The 19603-nt window shown below is 39.3% G+C and overlaps 1 protein-coding gene across 1 annotated transcript in view; it reads right to left on the reverse strand.

The window, feature by feature from the left end:
* The window catches only part of LRP1B (LDL receptor related protein 1B), a gene marked incomplete at its 5' end in the record, with an annotated part of 645110 nt that overhangs the window by 257229 nt on the left and 368278 nt on the right, over window positions 1-19603 (reverse strand). Inside the window, one exon of the mRNA XM_083865658.1 lies at window positions 17917-18079. Within this exon, the coding sequence (XP_083721784.1) occupies window positions 17917-18079 (163 nt within the window). The remainder of the gene's footprint in view (window positions 1-17916; window positions 18080-19603) is intronic.

The following is a 19603-nucleotide window of genomic DNA, read 5'->3' on the forward strand; positions in this document are numbered from 1 at the left end:
GTAATTCTGCTCTATGTGAAGTGGCCCATTCGTGGCTCCTATTTTCTCTTCCCCTAAACAAAAGTAGGTTGCTTAAATTAAAATGTAATTCGGCCACAGACAGTTAACAAATGGAGATTTGTGTCACAGCACTACAGCAGTTATTTTCCCACCACAAAAATATATTCCTTTCATTTCCCTTTGGGTGTTCAGATTGGTGCACATTTAGGAACATATAATCTGTCTGTGTGACTGTATGTAGGAAGACATTGACTAAAAATGTCATTTAAATAGGATCAGAGCTGCTTTCGAGCTGCTTGGTAAGACTGAAAATGTTACCTAGGATTATTTAATACATACACATTTTATAACTGCACATAATTACCTACCTGACAGTAAGACAGAACCTACAACTTCATAAACATAGAAAAGCTGCTGTCATTGCTCTTCTATCTCCACTCTTTCTCCTTCAGCAGATAGAAAATGGCTAAATTATCTTCCTCATCCACGGCAAACCTAATATGAGTTCTCAAACCCACCACATGCTGAGGAGAAAATACAACCCAGCTGCCCCTGGTTATTATTAGCTGTCATATTTTTTATCCTAAGAGGTCTGTAAGACTTCATTATCTGACTTTACAGGGGTACTTTACTAGTAACGAGTAAAATCAGGTCAAGAAGCACAAAGAAATGGGATTGTGCACTCGGGGAGGGGCAGCCTGGTCATGCTGGAGAGGATTCTCCAGAGCAGACAGCTGAGGTTCAAACTGAGGCCAGCTCACCTCAGCACCTGTAAATCAAAACTAAACCTGTGCCCTGGGAACCATCCACACACTGCAGGAATTTACAGGAATGTGCAGGATCACAGCTTTTCTTTTTTCTAATACCTCCACCTGTCTGACACAACCTAATGATGTTCTTCATGCTGAAGCTTTCTTTGCTTTGTTCCTCCTTTCCTTTTTTCTCTTCTTACTTTTTCCCCAAATAAGTTTGTCCACTCTTCGCATATTTTTGTCCCCTCTCACCCCATTTGCTCCTTCTGCACTTTGAATTGTGTCTGCTTGTCTGACCTCAGGTAATTTTTGCTGCCCTCTCTACAACCTGACATTTCATATTGTCTTTTCCACGCCTGTCCATACTCATTTAAAGCACTAAATTGTACTTCCCCTTCTACAGCTTTCCAATGTGATTTGAAATTGAAGAGAGAAGCAATAGCCTCAAGACATTAAAACCCATCCATTTAACTTGATCACAGAGAAGGCTCTGTAACTGTCAAGTTCACATCTTTTTTTTATGGTCCCTTTTCCCCTGGAACACCTATGCAGAGGCAGAATATCATGGCAGAATAAAAACCTCATCATTAAACCCCAGTGTGTGTGAATATGGAGGCAAGCCAAAACATAAATAGATATTTGGCTTTTGGCAAGATGATATTTGGCATTTAATACATCAAGCAGTAATCTGCATTGTATTTATTCAGCTGAGCATTTAAGGTGCATTTGAATGTGAGAATGATAAATAGAAAGGAGTTACACAAACTGCAATCAAACTGTGTGCTATTCTAGGCCTCGGAATTACTAAAATGAAAATACAAAGAGAGCAGTATGGGGGATGTGTCTCTAAAAGATGCTTTAGGTAATACCTCTACAGGTTTATTTGTGGGTGCAATTCTTCTTGTCCCAGTGGAAAACTGCACCTCTGAGGCAGCTCTCACAAAATCTCATCCATGTGTGGTACAACAGTCTACATACGAGATTAATTTTCCCATTCACTTTTTACAAACCCTCAAATGCAATCAAAAAATTCCCAAAGCTGACAGGTAACAAACCAGTTCAACAATAACAAAACTCACAGATCAGGCACTGACTCAGGCCAAATTCTTGTGATTTTACCTCGTATTTGCTTTTAGAGTAATTTTTTGGAGTTTATACTGTCATTTAACTGTGGTCCAGCCCCAGTAACTGGATTGCAGCTTTGTGTCCCTCCCCTTGACTCCAGGTGTATTAATTGCAGAATATTTACATGTTGTTTGTCAAATGTTTATCTCATTGCCTTCAGGGGACAGATGTTGAACAGCTGCTGAGGTGTACAGTCTTTTGTATTGTAAGCAAATAGGTTTGCATTTCTTCCTGGGATTTCAATCCTTATCTATCTGCAATATAACATTTGCAATTTAATATATTAGAGGATAATCCATGTTGTATTTGTTTACAAATACAAGTTTGCGCTATTGGAACACTAAAATCCAGGAATGTTTTTTTCCTGTAACTTTCTCAATCAGTTACAGAGGCTGAAAAACAGAATTTTCTTGAGATATTTTTGGCAGCAGCTGCTCCTCTGGTTTGCTTTCTGTAGCTTATTATGCATTGCAGTCAGTCCTACAACCCCTTTTCCATACATTTACTTGAATGAAAATGCCCAAACTTGTTTGTGTGCAACTTTTTAACAAGTGGAGGTTGGAGCCAGTGAGGCAAAAGGAAAAGAAATGTCGATTTACACATCAGCATTGTATTTCTCTAAGGAGAAAGAAAGGGAACTGGCAGCTGACTGAAATCCCAGTTTGTCCTTGCTGGTGCTAAGGGCACCTGGATTTCTGGAGCTCAGAGCTTTACTCTGCAGGAGCCTAAAGGTCAGAACTGTTGCTGCAGAGAAGGAGCAGGCTGCTGGCTGCTCTTTGAGGTGTGAGACACGGATAAATTCAGGCAGCCAAGCCACAGCCCTGTCCACAGGACACCTTCATGGTCTCCATGACAATGTTTGCCCCACAAGATGTCAGTGACTTCAAGACAGCTGTGGTGCTTCGGGCTGTGACTTCCTGCACCCTCCTGCAACCCTGTTAACTGGTGAGTTTGTCAGGGCTCAGCAATACATCTTAAACCAAACACCACAACAGGCATCCACTCCGTATTTAAAGTGATATAACAGCAGAGCACAGTTTACAAAGAAATGAAGATAAGCATATTTAAGACAATGTGAGAGATGGTTGGAGCTGGCCTGTGAGTGCCTGCAGTAAGGAGGTGATCATTTTGCTATTTTTAATTGTATTTGCTATCCTGGAATGCAAGCAAAACTCTACATTAAAATATTAACATTTCATCTGCAGCATCACCTGCTGCCTTCATCTGTTAATGCTGCTGCCTTCAAGGTGATACAGATCGTTGGTCTTTGGGCAATAAAATAGCCCAAAACAATCAGCAGTAATGATCTCACAGAAGACAAAAGCACCATCTGACAGAGCCCAGGTAGAGCGATGGGGCATGGGAGGCACTGAGGGTCCTGGCAGGGGAAAGTTGTCAGCAAGCACAGAGCACTCACTGGTGGATGTGTTACTGCTCACGCCCTGTGACTGGTCCATGATGTTAATTACAATTTCACTGCAGAATTTTGTGGCTTGTAGGGACAGATGAATAGAGACTTGATTAACAAGCTACAGACTAAATGGAAATATTTCTGAGGCTGATGTTTCTGAAAACTACTAATGGAGTTTAGTCAAGTAATATTTCCTGTTGCAAACTGGCAAGAGGGAAGCAGCTCATACACAGCCATATCTCTGAGGAGTACATGAGATGAAACAGATGAATATCCTTATCCAGTCCTGTGCTCTGTGTGGGGGTATTTGCAGTAATAAATCTCTTGTCAGAAAGCTTCTGCATCCCATCTCTCAGCATCTGCACTTCTGCTACAACAGTCTTATCCTGTATGTGGGTTTTTTTTGTTGTTGTTGTTTTTTCTTCCCTTTTTACAGAAGGGTCAAAAGCCAGCTCACACATTATTGTGCTGAGAGGCAACTGCTGCCAACTTCACCCTCCTCCAAGCTGTGCAACATTGAGGTGATGACAAACAGGAGTTCACACTCCCCACACTGGCAGCTGTGTCCCTCTGTACCTTCCAGTGTCACTTTAAAAAATGGAAGTGGAAACACAGTAGAAATCATCTTTTTGAAGTTCTGCTGGGCATCAGAAAACCATCTTTTAGAATAATGAACAACGTGCCACAGAATAAAGGACGCATCTTGCTTTGAAAAACAGCACCAAAAAGTAAGGGATGGCCAGGAATATGGAGAAGGGAATTAGACATCCCACTGTTCCAGCTGAAATAGGATGCAGTAAAGTGGGGTGTATAGGAAAAGCTGTCTGTATACTGTGATTTCAACAGAAGCTGAACCATCTCAGTGGCTCCCCCTGTGCAAAATCCCCCTTTTAATCCCCTCTTTATAATGATTTGTGACTCGTCTACACAGATACAAGACAGGGAGAACCTGGAGCTGCAAGACCACTTCTGGAAAGGATCAAAAAAGGTGAGGCAGTGACAGCTGGAAGGGCACAGACAGAAAGGGAGGAGAAAAAAATGGAACAGGAAGAGGAAAATCAACATCATTAAATAACTTTTACCAAGGTAACACTTGACCAGAGTCTAGACCCAAATCAGTTCTATTAGAGTGCTAAGGAAAAACTCCAGAAAATCAGCAAGTGCTACACTGAAGCTTTAAAAACAGGAAACAAACATACTTTCCTACTTTCCTCAGCTTTTCAGGGAAATGGAAATCAAACAGAGACTATATAGAGAGCAACAGCTAAATAATCAGAAGTTTGGATGAAGGGGGAGGCAGTGGTGGTAGGGAATATATATTAAAAAAAAAAGTTGTAAGAAGTTGAATTTCTTAGTCTAGATTGAAGGAAGCATCTGTGAGCTGTTTTGAAGTAGCTAAAAAGTCATTCCAAGAAGAGATAAACTGTTCTTCATGCCAGCTCACAGAAGAATTAGAGACAATAATCTTAAATTGAGAGAGGCAAAGATGTATAGTTCATGCAATCTCCTCTCTGAATGTTACGGATTATGAAATTTAGACAAAACCTGCCTGCAGAATGTCACAGGCTCATTTATGCTGCCTTCAAAGAATGTGATAAAATAGAAAATGTCTCAATCTCCACCACTAATCACTACTCCTTTTCCATACAAACTGGACAAGGTAGAGCAGGAGTGGATCTGTGAAACTTATTCCCAGGCTGTGAGGTAATTAGGAACAAAACAAAAATAAGACTCTACATAAAACTGTTACAAGTGTAAATCCAAGCATTCAAATGCCAGCAAGCATTATGATTCTTGTGTGTGCCTGAAATTATCCCATGATACGAGCAATCAAAATTCTTTGATTACATCCATGCTGATTATTATTTCAAAAACCTCCTTGTGCTCGGAGGAGTGACTGCTGCTTCCTTACATAATGTGCTGCCTCATACCCTTCCACAGAGATGCATTTTGTTCAAATCCTGCTCAGAATGCAAAGCTGCTCATTTCCAAACAGGCACTTACCAGCGTTCACACCTCTGTCTCCAACTGCTTCCCAGACATTAATGAATTCTTCTTCACAAAATCCTCCCAAGCTTAAATGAAGTGAACCTCCCACAGAATTTAAACCACCATTTCAAGCCTACCCAGTAATTATGACTGCTCAACTTAAGCTTGATGTCGCAGAGTCTGATTCTGCCTGTGACACTGAGATATTACATTTCCAAAACCTCATCCCAAATCACAGGCAGCTCAACACAGCCAAAACTTCCTCCTGAGGACATGGGTGGCTCATCAAATATATATATATATATATATATATATATATATATATATATATATATATATATGTATATGTATATTAAAAATACATAAGCAACAGTGTCTTGTAGAATATTGGGCTAAAATAATTCACCAGCAAAAGACAGGAATCCTCTCCTGAGGTCTTGGAAATCATTCACAGACACAACATGTATTATGTAAGTAGCCTCACTCCAGCAACTGAAGAGTCTCAGCTGTTCCCTGAATTGGGTATGACCTGTGGGCATTCAAATCTTTCAAAATAAAGCTGCCAGCATCTTGAAAGTTTAAGCACGCATGCAAATTCCAATCTCAAGATTTCACTTTTGAAAATGTTGGAGTATGCATAAAGTTTTCTGAAGTGACAGCGGCACACACCAAACTATTGTGATCTACTAAAATATTACTACGTTCAGGAAACTCTACGTGGCAAGTAACAGAACAGTAATTTAACAAGGAGATTCATACATAAAAAAACAAACAAATAAATCCTTGAACTTTCAGAAGATGCAATGTTTTCACACCAGTAAACCATGTCAGACACTCGGGAATCCAAACAAGAGCTTGGCTTGGTGTAGTCAACCGATTTCTGTTCCAATTTAAATATTTTGGTTAGAGGTCTGATTTTCTGTTTGAAGGCAGTGTAATCCCTGTTGGGAATGCAGTTTGCTTGTTCTCCTCTCCTTCTGCTCAGCCAGAGGAGCTGTGCCAGCAGAAAGCACAGTGTGTTTCTGTTCTGCTGGAGGAGAAGAGCCAAGAGGTGGTGCTGTGCCATTCCTGGGTCTGGGGAAGTCTGTCAGGAGAACCGCGTGTTCACAAAACTTACAAAGCTCCCAGACTGCAAGCAGAGGTTTCTCAGCATGTAAAAAAGGCAGTGAGTTTCAAACACCCAACTATTAATAGGATATTTTAATTTAATATCTAAAGTTGAATAAAGATCCCTGAGTGTTTTGGTTTGGGATTCGTCGATTTGCTGTAAAATCCTGATGAATAAAAGTGATCTAAACCAAACTGAACCAGAGTCAATGAGCGTCACCCTGATTTTTCAGCCTTCTGATGTTTTACATTTTGTACTGGAGTTTTCTCACGCATTGTAACGTAAACAAAGAATGATGCTTTGAAAACTGTGCATTCTTTCCTGGGGAAGGAAAAATTGATAGACTCCTAGTTCGACCAGAAGGGTCAAAGAGGTGTCAACCTTGTCCCCTAGTCACTGATCAAACTCCAAAAACTATTTAAACCCTAATCCCAAAATAAACTTCCTTCTTTCTCATTCTCACAAACCGATGGTGTGAGTGTGATCTTTTCACGTCCGTCTGGCAACAAATGAGATTATTTTTTAACTTGATGGCCTTTCCCCTGACTTCTCTACGCTAAAAGTTTGCATCCTCAGTGAGCTAATTACTCATTGATTCAAAGTAAACAAGTTCTCAAGTGCCAGCCTGGCCATCACCCAAACTCCTGAATTCTCTTCCTTAGAAACACCAAGACCGAGGCCAACTGCAAATTTAGACCAAGTTGTTTTGTGTTTGTTTCTTTGTGTGCACAATAACGTGCTTGTGTGTGAAAACGAATCAACTAGCCCAAGATCACTGGTAATGAGTAAACATTAAAAGGTTTAGGAGTTTCTAGCACAGAGAATATTCATTTCAGAAATGAGAGAGAGCCAGTGCTCCCACACTTTGAGGACTTTTGCTGGAGTTTTCAGGATGGTAAAGGAGAAATTGCATCTCCTTCCACTGCAGGTTGACAGAGCTGTGTGCTTCAATAGGTAACTTCGGACAGATTATTTAACAGCTTTGTGGCTGATCAAACACAACAAAGAAATTGTGTCAGTGAGCTGCAAACACACATCTCTAAAGAAAAGCTGCTCCTCACCCCCAGTGGCCACAACCTTCTACCCAAGGCAGCAGCTGGCCTTCTCCACCACCACGTAAGAAAGCTGCTCATGCTGCTTTATGAACACAAAACTAAACTATTAAACTTAAAATTCAACCACTCAAATCAAGGCAATTCCTAAAAAGCGAGAATGCAGCCTGTGGGTAGGAACTTTTGCATATGTTTGCAATTTTTGGCATCAAAATCCCTCTAAAATCCAATTTTTAGTTCCATTTGCATCAAATCCTCTAAAAGAAAAAAAAAAAACAAACTTCCTGGAATTTATATTTTGACCCATTTTCCTCAAAATCTGTCCAATTCCTTCAAGTGGAGAAACAAAACAAAGGGTTACCTTGGTAATGATTCAGCCATACTTTTTAATTAGCAGCAGTGAAACATTAGTAAATAGAATTATTGACATTTATTCTTCTAGCACACCACTCTTTCACATTATAAACTTATAGACCTGCACATACAAATGTCCTGATGTGGAATCCAAGGCTGAACATCCCTCCAGACAGACACTCCCAAGTGATAGAGACTCCAACTTTACATCACTCAAGTGTTAAAGTTTGCCTCAGACTTGACATTTTTCCTTTATTTACCAGTATCTGCTAATTAAAATTATTTGCCCTATTCTTTCTTTAATAAGAATTAAAATCTACCTTGCTATTCTACCAGGCTTTTATAGGAATCATATGGATTTTCTCTTCTAGAATAGGTTACCACAGTTCCTGCAAGTTTACATGGGCCATGAGGTTTTTATATTTTTTATTTCCTATTAATATCTCCAGATTTCCTCCAGCTTTTCCCTGTCTTCCACCAAAAGGGGTGATGTTGCAGCTGAGCTCCAGCTTGTTCACACTACTGAGCACAGCAACGAGGCCACTGACAAGCAAGAAACCTCCAGAAAAAAAAATGAAATTGGAAAATCAATATATATATTAAAAAATAGCCACCCATGTAATCAGCCCTGAGAAAACAGCAGTTCCATCAGGGTGATATCATCATACTGCTGATGAATTAACTGAATTGACTGAATTCATCATTTCTGTTACTGTGGGTGGTTCTGGTTAATCCAGAACAAGAGTAATGGACTCGATCATCCTTTTGGGTCCCTTCCAACTCAGAATATTCTATGATTTAGTGTTTTTATGCTTCAAACATGGCATGTACACAAGCGGTTATTTGTCTTGTGGGAAGAAGGAAAAGAATGGCGTGACAAGAGCTCACTGGAAAATTCATAGTTTGCACAATTTTGCACTACTGTGATACTAAAACTCAGTTAAAAACCACAAGAAATACATGGGCTGCACCAGGAAAATAGATTTGGAAAACTTTCTAACACCATAATCCACTATCTATGCTAAATATGAGCTTTTTGTTCCTTTTTTAATTTTGTTCACTTTAGAGAAAAAACCAAACAAAACCTCTATCAATATCTATCTATATACACATGGATATTTTTAAGTTCAGAATAATACAAGTACATCTAAAAATAATTTTTAAAAAGGGTCCTAAGCAGCTGTATTTTCAATTCTGCTCTTCCACTCATGCAGTGCTCTAATTCATATCAGAACTTGTCTTCAACATAAATGACCTTACAGAAGCTGGTTAGATAATGAGACAATCAGGTAATAAAATTTAAAAAAAAATAAAAGATAAAAGGAGACTTCAAATGGACATGAACATAATGTCCATGCATTATGGAGCCTTAAACTCCCATTTATATTCTCATTCAGAAACAAAGTGGCCTCAATTCTCTCCAGCTTAATTGCTTTCAACTTGAAGAAAATCACTGATAGGGTGACTTGAATCATGTAGCTTTTGCCTGGACAACTCATTTATTAAATTAAAGAAAAAAAAAAAAAAAAAAGTACTTTGAGATTTCCATTCCTGGGAGAATAACACGCCCATTTCTGAGTGTCCCTCACAAAAAAACCAAATTCTAATTCATAGATCTCTGGTAATTTCAGTAAAAGAGGAGCATTTTGAGCAGAAGTTTAATGAGTGAAGGACTGAGGGTGAGGGATGTGGGCACAGGCAGCAGAGTCACCACTCCACTCACACAGGGAGGGTGTAAAGCTCAGTGTTGGATCAGCTGTGCACGGCCCCAGGCAATGCAGCTCACAGAGTTCTATTTGTGCTGCTGCTGCTCATGTGCTCAGCCAGGTTTGCTGAGGCAGCTCTGGTGTTTAGGGCCCAAAAGCAAATCTGGTTTGGGTAAGGAAGAGGCTGTGGTTTGACAGCTCAGCTCTCTGGGAGAGCCTGAGCCTGCTGAGAGGGGCACGACACTGCCTTTGTGCTCCTCTGCACCAGACTTGGTGAGTGAGGAAAGTTTTACTGACTTACAAGCTATTTTTTTTTTTTTTTTAATTTTTCTTTTTACAAACCACAGCTATCTTGTGATTCTACAAATGGTTTTGTATTCCCACTGATTTGCTGACACTACTCAAGTATTGCTCCTCTTAGTAAGAACGTATGAAATCCATTACTGGGCACATGCTGCATAAGAAAAAAGGCTGACTTTAGTTACTTCAGTTCATGCTTCATGAGTATGACTCTAGTTAACTTTTCATTCTCCAGGCAATATTGCTATAATACCAAGTCTCAGAACATCAGCTCTGAACTGTTCTAATAACACTGCCAGTGTTCACCTTGCCAGCTCTTTCACAAAGGATTATTATCAAGAAATGCATCCTTTGTCACTGCTATCAGTACCTAGTTTTTCTCTGAATGCAACTTGGTTTGGGCACCAAATACAGCTCACCTTCAGGGTATATACAGAAGTTTCTTAACTATACTCTTCCATTTTTTTTTTATTTTCAGCAATGTTTGATTAAAGAAAAGGTGTACACACATCATCACTTGAGAACATTCATGTACTAAACCTGTTCAAGCCTATTGTATTTTTGTTGTTTTGATTATAGTTTTCCCTTTGATCCAGACTAATACCCTGACATTTTTAATTAATTCCTTTTTAGTGCAGTTAGGTCACATACTTGGGATTTTAATTCCTTCAGTTTTGTCAGTGACTCTGAGTCCTTTAAACTGAATTAGCTGAGTTTTTCATACAAGCTCATTCCTTTGCATGTTCATAATAAATCAAATTGTATTTATTTATTTATGTTTTAGTTTGCTGGGAGAAAAGAACCATAATTTCTCCTATCTTCTGTTTGCACATGGGTGCAGAATCGTCATGTCACATTTTGGGAAGGAGTGCAGATGTGACAAAACCCTTTGCTGCTTTTTCTTACCAAGAGCAGCAGCCACAAGGTTTTCCCAGGGAGCAGACCTGTGCTGCTGCACTGGGATTGAAGTTTCAAGGGAGAAGAAAAGATCCAGGGGGAAATGCAAAGGTGAAAGAATTTTGTGTCTCAGTTTAGTTATGACGATTAAAATTAAAAGATGGAATAGCCCAGAACTGGAAGCGGCTTTGTAAAACCTGAAATCAGACAAAAATAAATCTTCTTTTCACAATTTCCTAGCAAGCATTTGTGCTAAAGCGATAATAAAAAAATGGAAATAATTTTAAAAGGGTGTTTTTGTATTTCTTTTGTCTGATTAAGTATCTTTGCTTCTCTTGTCTTATTTTGCCTCTATTGCAGCATCTCTAACTGTTCATAGCCTGAAAAAGGTTGTGGAGGGGGAAAATGAACAAGAAAACATAAATTCTTAATGCAAACTTTCATATTATGATTAGTTACTACAAAGTTTTTTTGTGTTTTGAGGTTTTCTGGGGTTTTTGGTTGGTTTTTTTAATGAAGAAGATTCCTTTTCAGGTCATCTTTAAAACTTTTTTGAAGTGAGTGGGTCTTATATGTATCTTACAGCTCTTTGAAAAATCTTTGTGACAAGAAAAGAAACTGAGCTCTTTTAATAATGGCATGTTATTAAACCACTAATGATTTGGCTGTTTAAAAGTGGGCTTTAATGATTATAAGTCTCCTCTTTGATCAGCAGAAAATAGTGACTAATCTGAGAGGGAAAAAAACCCCAAAGTTTTAAGACTCAGAATCTCTCCTAAGCCTAGTGGCTGCTATAAAAGCTCAAAGGCAAGAGAGTAAAAAGAGAATAAAACAGGCAGCAGACAATAAGTGCAGATGTTTTATTTTTACCCTGAAATACTCCCCTGTCTAAATAACAAAGAAGCAAATAAAGGAAAAAAAAATATATAGTTTGACTTCCCTTCCTTTTTGAATTTCTATTCTTCCTCCACTGCAAGAATTTTTCAGCTCCTCACTGATACCTCCAGGTAAATATGAGGTGAATGCAAACTCTACTCATTGTGCCTAATACAAATTGCATTTATGGTTCAAATATTTTTTTAAAGACATAGGTACAGAAAGAGAAGAAAAACAAAATTACTGTCGATAAATTTGTTTCAGAAAGGTCTCTCTCCACCCCTCACCTGCTGACTGCTCTTTGCTGGCTGTTGTTGATTTACTAATGAAGGATTTCAGGGCTGGTCTCGGGTTCTGTCCCATCAAACATTCTATCAGAAACCTCACCCACTTTTTGTCCAAATCCCACCAAGCAGAACAGCTCTTTCTGGCTTGCATGTCTACCCACCAGCCAAAGAGGTTGAGTTCTCAGCCCAAAACTCTTATTATTTATATCTTCAGTCTCTCTGACTCATTGAGGGCTGTCTTCCATCCTCTGGGAGGCTTCTCCATACCCCAGGCATCATCTCCTGTGAATGGCTCTCTAATAAGAAAAACTTTTCATTCAATGACATGTAAAACTTCTCCCATTCCCTTTGATATTTAGTGAAAAGTGTTCAGTGGACCTTACATTGCATTTTGATCAAGAAAAGCAAACATCCCACGAGGATGATCACACACAGCTTGAGAAACAGGATTTGCAAAAATATCTAAACACCCTGGATGACAACAGGGCTCCCATGATCAACCTCCAGTTTCCTCCTCTTACCTCTACCAGATTTCAGAGGTAGAATAAATTCAAAACTAAAAATAAAATTAAAAAAAATTAAAAAGAGAAAATCAAAAAGGCAAAATTTAATGTTTCTTATGATTTTTCTTCTAGGTGCCTTAAATATGGTATTTTTAAGCTGCTGTTCAACTCTGTTCTTATACAGAAGGCTGAATTTCAAAATGTCTTTGTACCCCCTTGCTTCCTCCTGTCTTCTGAAATTTTAGACTGAGGCAAATTTCCCTGTTGTGTTTCACACAATGACATTACGTTGTTTCAATTATCATTATTATTTTCATACTGTGGCTTTGATTTGAGCCTCAGAAGAACTCTGTGTTTAGCATCTTCAGAATCAAAGAGGAAGTCCACAGAATAACATTTTTCTATTTTTTTCCTTGAAATAAATTTCTGAGATGATGAAGTAGATACCCTCAGCTAATAATTCTTGTTTCCCTTGTTCCCCTTTGTGAATCCCAGATCTATCAAGTGATTCCTATCACAGACTTAAAATGCAACAGAGTTGTTTTTTTTTTTTTTTTTTGCTGTTGTGCATTTGTTTTTTTCCTGACTCACTAACATTACCAAGAAATGGTACAGAACACTCATTAATAACTGCTGTTCTTCAAGCATCATCATAACACAATCTCCTCTTGTATGCATTTACAAACCTTGTATGCATTTACATTTTATTTCTTCTGTGGAAGAAATAAGTGGAGCCTGTGGGTTTTTGTCTGTATTTCTACACCAACAGCAGAAGGAAAAGCCGATTAAAAGATTTATTCAAATATTTACATGACACACACTGTTGCAGTATTAAAATGCGAGCTTGCTCCTTTTGCAAATCTCTTTACAAGTCTTTTCTCCCTTTTGTTCCTAATGCAACTTTTAAATGGCAGGCACAAGTTTCAGTGACTGCAGCCTGTAATTGTGCATCTCCTCTGGTTCTTCCCTTCCCCCTCAATCCACCATCTCCTTTATTAGCCTTCAATGTGCACTGGCAGCCCAGAAATCACCCAGGTCCTGGCTGCATCACAACAAGAGTGGGCAGGACAAGGTGAGACCCCACCTGCAGAGCTGCCTGGGATCCTCAACACAGGAAGGACATGGAGCTGCTGGAGTGGATCCAGAGGAGGTCATGGAGATGCTCCCAGTACTGGAGCCCCTCTGCTCTGGAGCCAGGCTGGGAGAGCTGGGGGTGTTCAGTGTGGAAAAGGGAAGGCTCTGGGGAGAGGTCAGAGCCCCTTCCAGGGCCTAAAAGGGCTCCAGAAGAGCTGGAGAGGCACTGGGGACAAGGGGAAATGGCTTTGAGCTGAAGGAGGGCAGGGTCATCAGGGATATCGGGGAGGAGGTGAAGCCCTGGCACAGGGTGCCCAGAGAGGCTGAGGCTTCCCAATCTCTGGAAGTGTCCAAGGCCAGGTTGGACAGGGCTTGGAGCAACCTGGGATAGTGGAAGGTGTCCCTGTCCATGGCAGGGATTGGAACTGGATGAGTTTTAAGGTCCTTTCCAACCCAAACTATTCTGGAATTCTATGATGATTCTATGGAGGTTCACACAGGAGGTGTCTAAGCCATTTCCTTACTCCTGTTACTGCTCCACACTCTGCTCCACACATCCTTCCACACTCCAGCCTTGCTCTGCACATCCTCTTTGCAATGTCACCCCATGTAACCTCCAGTCTCACATCTCCTTATGTATGAACAGTTTTGTCAGTGGGTGCCACATCCACATTTCAAACCTCCTCCCTAAAGTTTGCCTTTTTCCATAAGCCTGAGAAATAAAGTAGGAAGTTATGGCTGGCATCCCAAAAAGCATCACAGCCATTGGTACAAGCTGTACATTTCTGGAAGCAGGAGTACCCCGAGGTTGCGGCCTCATCTGCTCTTCCTGTCCTTTCCCCATTCTCTGGCATTCCCAAAGAAATCAGAGACTGAGTATGAGGAAAAATTAAGACAACCTGGTATATTTATATTACTCCATGTATGTCTGAGCAGTATGACCAGGACTGAAGTGCTGGGAGGGAACTGCAGCACATCCCCCTTGCTCCTCCAAGGCATTTGTGCTTTGTAAAATGGTGCAGTACATTCTCCATGGCCATTGTGATGCAGTGGAAGGCAAACCCTGAACACTGGGGCAATTATGTAGACATATGTACAGAATAAATATGAATATGTACACAGTTAACATCCCACAGTATTAATTCCTAATGCTCCTGAATGCATTCAGGTATCACAGAGCCTGAACAACAGGCATTTTATGCTTCTTATTAAATACAAAGAGATGCAGAGCCATAAAAAAAAATAAAATGCTCTGTGTAGAGACATTTAGCTGGTTGTGGCAGAGCTGGGAGAGAACCTAAATCTGATCTACCCTCTTGTGAGTTTTAAATGTGTTACCTTCCCTATCATCAATGTCTGGTGATCAAAGCCTCATGAATGTGCCAATGGAATACTGGCTGGAATAATTTGAAAAACCATTCCCCATGAGCATAGCACACCTGAACAGAGGATCTCAGCTAAAGCCATTCTAACTCAGCTTGCATTTGTTTCATGGTGGCAGTCAGCAGCACCATCATCAATTTTACACCAGTTTCATGGTCCAGCAAAAGTAATCACTTCTGTTCCTTGACCAGGGAAGAAAAGAACTCCCGTATTAAAATTTATCAAAGCTGTGAACTGCAGACATAGGGAGCCAAACATCTTAGTTCCAAGGCATTTGATAGATAATCTATTATTGTAAAACAATTTATTCTCCCTCTCTGTTGCCAATGGCCTCTTTATCTCCTACTCTCCTTGTCCCAGCTTTTCCTTCCATCCACGTTTCACTGCTGTGTCTGGGCTCTGAACTGCTCCCAGTGATCAGTGGAGACACCTTCTTTACCCCTGGAAATGCTCTTCTTAACACAGGTCTGATCCTTACACTGTGCTACTCCTAATTGATAATTAGTTGATGTAAGAGATGAGTATCAGGACTGCAAAACCCCCAAGTGGGTAAGTTACAAGTTCACTGGGGGAAGCAGGTATTTTTCTGGTGGGTGTGCATTAGACCTAGTCTGGAATAACCAAAACATCAAACACAGTTCAGGCTGATAAAGTGCTGAAATCCTGCCAAAATAACATGATGAGGTGAGAAACATAACAAATGTGGCTCTTCAAGGGCTGTGTGAACAGCAGAATCTTTCTTCTCTCAATTTCAAATTCAGTTTTATGAGAATAAAAACTTTTATGAGAAGTTCTTTCACTCCCTGTGTGATATGAAAGAAGCTCAGTAGCTCAAGTTCCATTGTAAGCTCATAGGAGAATATATCAAACCATCAGCACTAAACATCTAACAGAACTTGCAGGCACAGAGATGTAAAATTAACCACAGTCAGAAAAGATATTCCTGAGTGCAGCAACCATTTGGAATGAGCAAATTCACCACCATGCCTTGGTTGTTTTATGGATAAAAACAGAATTTCTGGTTCATGACACAAGTAAACTCCTCACACACAGGCATGAACATGCAAGAACAGCAGGGCTTGACCCTGTGCTACTACAGGAAGTTTATCACAGACATAAAGGCCTGGGAACACACTCTGAATTTCTCAGCATTGGAAATGGTCTCCTCTTTAAGAGCAGCAACTCATTCAGAGCTCAACTTGCCATATAGGTTTTAATATGGATGCTTTTGTGATTTTTTTTTTAAATAAAATAAACCCACCAAGTTACCCAGACAGCAATACCACCCTAAAACACTGACAGCAAAGTAAGCCTCAACTACAATCAGCGGGAAAGAGTTAAAAGAAAAAAAGGACAGAAAACAAAAGACAAAAGAAAGGATCAGGAGATTTTTAAATAGCCAGAATGCATTTTCATTATCTATTTGCATTGTGAATAAAAACCCAATCAAAAACTAACATAAGTAATATATAAACTGGGGTTTAAAATGTATGTTAGGTATCCAATTAACAGAACAACAAACATCACACAATTACTAAAAATGCCAAAAAAACCCCCAAAAAACAGTAATGAAGTAACTGCTTGACTGCAATATACTTATTCTGAGAAAATTTTCCACACAGTGTTTTCACCCCAAAACAAATGGAGATTGCTTAATAAGAATCACACTGTAAAACATCATGACCACCTGTGGCCTTTCCTACAGGGCAGCACTTCCCTCTCCCTAAAGCAGCCACTCTTCACTTTGCACATGGCACTGAACAGGTGACTCTGAGCAGGAATGGTTTGCAGCCAGCAAACAATTGGAGGAAAAGTCTCTCATTTTTCTGTCCCTCCTCACTAAATCAAAGGCTTGGGTACAATTCCTACATCCCTGACAGATAAGATTAGCTAATGGCAAGCTTTGGATTCATCCAGTAAATGCAGAAGATACAAGTAAAAGCACAGAAAAAAGGCTGCTGTCAGCAAATTTGAAAGCTTCAAGTTCTTTCAGATCAGAACTTGCAAAAAATCAATTTCTACATGAATTTTTATTTTTCTTTTAGAACAACTCTGCAGTCAGATCAAGTCAAGCTTACCATCTGCTGCAGAGAGAAATACAGCTACACTCAAGATCACATTATCAAACTTCTTTGTAAACTTTACATGCAAGCTGTTCCTGTCAGAATTGAAGTCATTGTGATAATGCTCCTTAATATTCGTTCAGGCTTTAAATAAAGACTGACAAAAGTCCACATATGGATGACAAGCTGTTCTACTGTAAATATTTTTGTATTTGTTGAGAAGGGGCTTATGGCAGTTTAGGACATATTCCATCAGGGATTTTGGTCTGAACTCCTTACTGACTAATAAAACCAAGATAAAATCCTTATTCAAAACTCCTCAACAAAAATTAGTTTTAAATTAACTTGATCCTATTCCTACTCCTATTTAGTTATGGTTTTACATCATGGTTGCTTAAAAACTTTTTCCAGCTTGTGGATGCGATAGAATAGAAGATATTTAGTACTCTGTATTTTAAGCAAGGCTTAATTCCCAACTGGCACTGAATATAGCTATCCATGGAACAGAAAAATCAAATACAATGTAATTTTACCATCAGAGCTGACCCTCTAAAGCACAGTAAAAATTCTACCACTTTCTTTGTGTAAATAAACTCATTAAACTCATTTCCAATAGTCCTGTAAATAAGGGGATATGGCATAAAAATGAGTCCTATAAATGAGGGGATATGGCATAAAATTCCTTGAAAAATTACTTTCCCACATCCTCCAGGTAGAAACACAACTTACAGAAAAGCAAACACAAAAACAAATGTTGTGACAAGTTGGGATTAAATTGCTTTTTTAGTTTTAACTCAGTTTTGAGAAGTCACAGGGCACATGCTGCAATAATTATTGCAATTAGCACAAGTTTAACGACTTGCTCCAAGTTCATTACACATTAATGCTTCAGTACAGCAACTACTCAAGGAACTCAACACAGCAAAGCTAAAATAGTTATTAAAACACTTGCATGAAAAAGATACATTCACAGACACAGTGAAAAACAATCATGTAAAAACAACCCCAGTGCAAAGAAAGAGAAAAAGAGCCTTACCCTGCTGTTGGATCCACAGCTATGGCCTTGGGGTTGCTCAGGTCCAGCTCGATGAGGGTCACACACACTGACCCGTTGTGGCTGCAGACGAAGATCCTGTCACTGACATCGTCCACAAAGTAAAAGTTCCCCGTGATCCAGTCCATTGCTATCTGCTGTACGTCTGCCAAAACACAAAAAAGGAAGGAAAGAAAGAGAAAAAGGAGCTCAGGAGTGCAGTTTCAATCCAAGGAAGGGAGTGCTGCCTGCTCTGCCAGCAGATGCTCCACTCACTTAAAGAGCTCCAGCTGCTTTACATCGATTGTGGGGTTGCTAATAAGGAATCCAATTCTCAATATACAAATAGGGGTTGGGGAGAATTTCTCCTTTTTAACTACAGACATCTGATTGCAGCCACAGTGGTATGAAAGATCCACATTTGCTTTGAGTTCTGTTAAATATTTTTAAGCCTGTTTTGGTGATTTTTTTTTTATGGAATCCTCAGAAGCAACACCACTGAGTGGTGGTGCACCTGTGAAAGGGCTGAAACACTGATGGCTCCAGATTGCTGGGGGAAAGAAGCTCTGGAGCCACTCAGATTCTGAATTTAGTGCTCCAGGGTGTCTGTTGGACCCTGGGGATGGGGCATTGGCAAAGGGTAAAAGAGTTTGTTGGTTATATTTGAAGGGGATTAAAAGTAGACCAGAAATTCTTAACAGAAATAAGAAAAAATATGATATGCACGTCTAAAACCACCTTATCTATGCATTTATTTTCATTGCAAATACTTTTTTCTTGTAGTTCTAGGGTATCTAAATTATGCCAGATTTCTGATGATTGCCACGAGAAATGGTATTGAAGTAAATTTTTCTGTGATAATATAGAGACATTCACTAACAACCAAGTTTTCCTTGTCATGACACTGTGGCAGGTTCACAGCTCCCTAACACAGCTGCTCCCTCAGTCCTTTCCTTTGTGGGATCCTGGAACCACACTCTGTAAATGCCTTATAAATCCTCCATTTTTCTTACAAATCAACTGACCTGCCCATACACCATCTTGTTATAGTAAACTAAAGTAGAGAGAAGTGCAAAGAACATATCAATTTTATTTAACTAAGATTTCTTTTCTTCCTCCTCTTATTGACAGTACTGTATTGATACCACTCTGTAGGACAGAATTAGTTATTCTTTAATAATGAGCACCTCAATTAATAGAAAAATATTTCCTGTAGATGTTTGCAATGATCAATATCAATGATTTTTCTTTAAAAAAATTAAATATGTTTATTTTATTACAGTGCTAACATAAACTGAGATTTATGTTAGCACAAAATAGTGATAACATAAACTGAGATTCTGTCATGATGAGAGAAGCCAGATGTGATAAAATACCATTACACATAGTAGCTTTTTTTCTTTTTTTAACTTTTAGTTTTCTGTATATTAATAATCCTTCAAATGGGGGATTTTTAGGTTTGTTTTCCACAATCCAATAAAAAGCTGTTGCCCCCATCACATCCACACTGCACTGGAGAGCAGTAAGTAAACTTGACTGAACAAAAATTGCATTCATTAAGTTTTTGATGATAACTCAGGGCTTATGAGCCTTGTACTTGCTTAAAACAGACATGGAAGCTCATTTGTTGTCCTTCAAAGTGCAGGTAACTTAAATAAGATTTACTCAGTGAAATATCAGGAACATCAAC

This window comes from Zosterops lateralis, assembly GCF_965231275.1.
Source record: "Zosterops lateralis genome assembly, chromosome: 7".
Lineage (NCBI taxonomy): Eukaryota > Metazoa > Chordata > Aves > Passeriformes > Zosteropidae > Zosterops > Zosterops lateralis.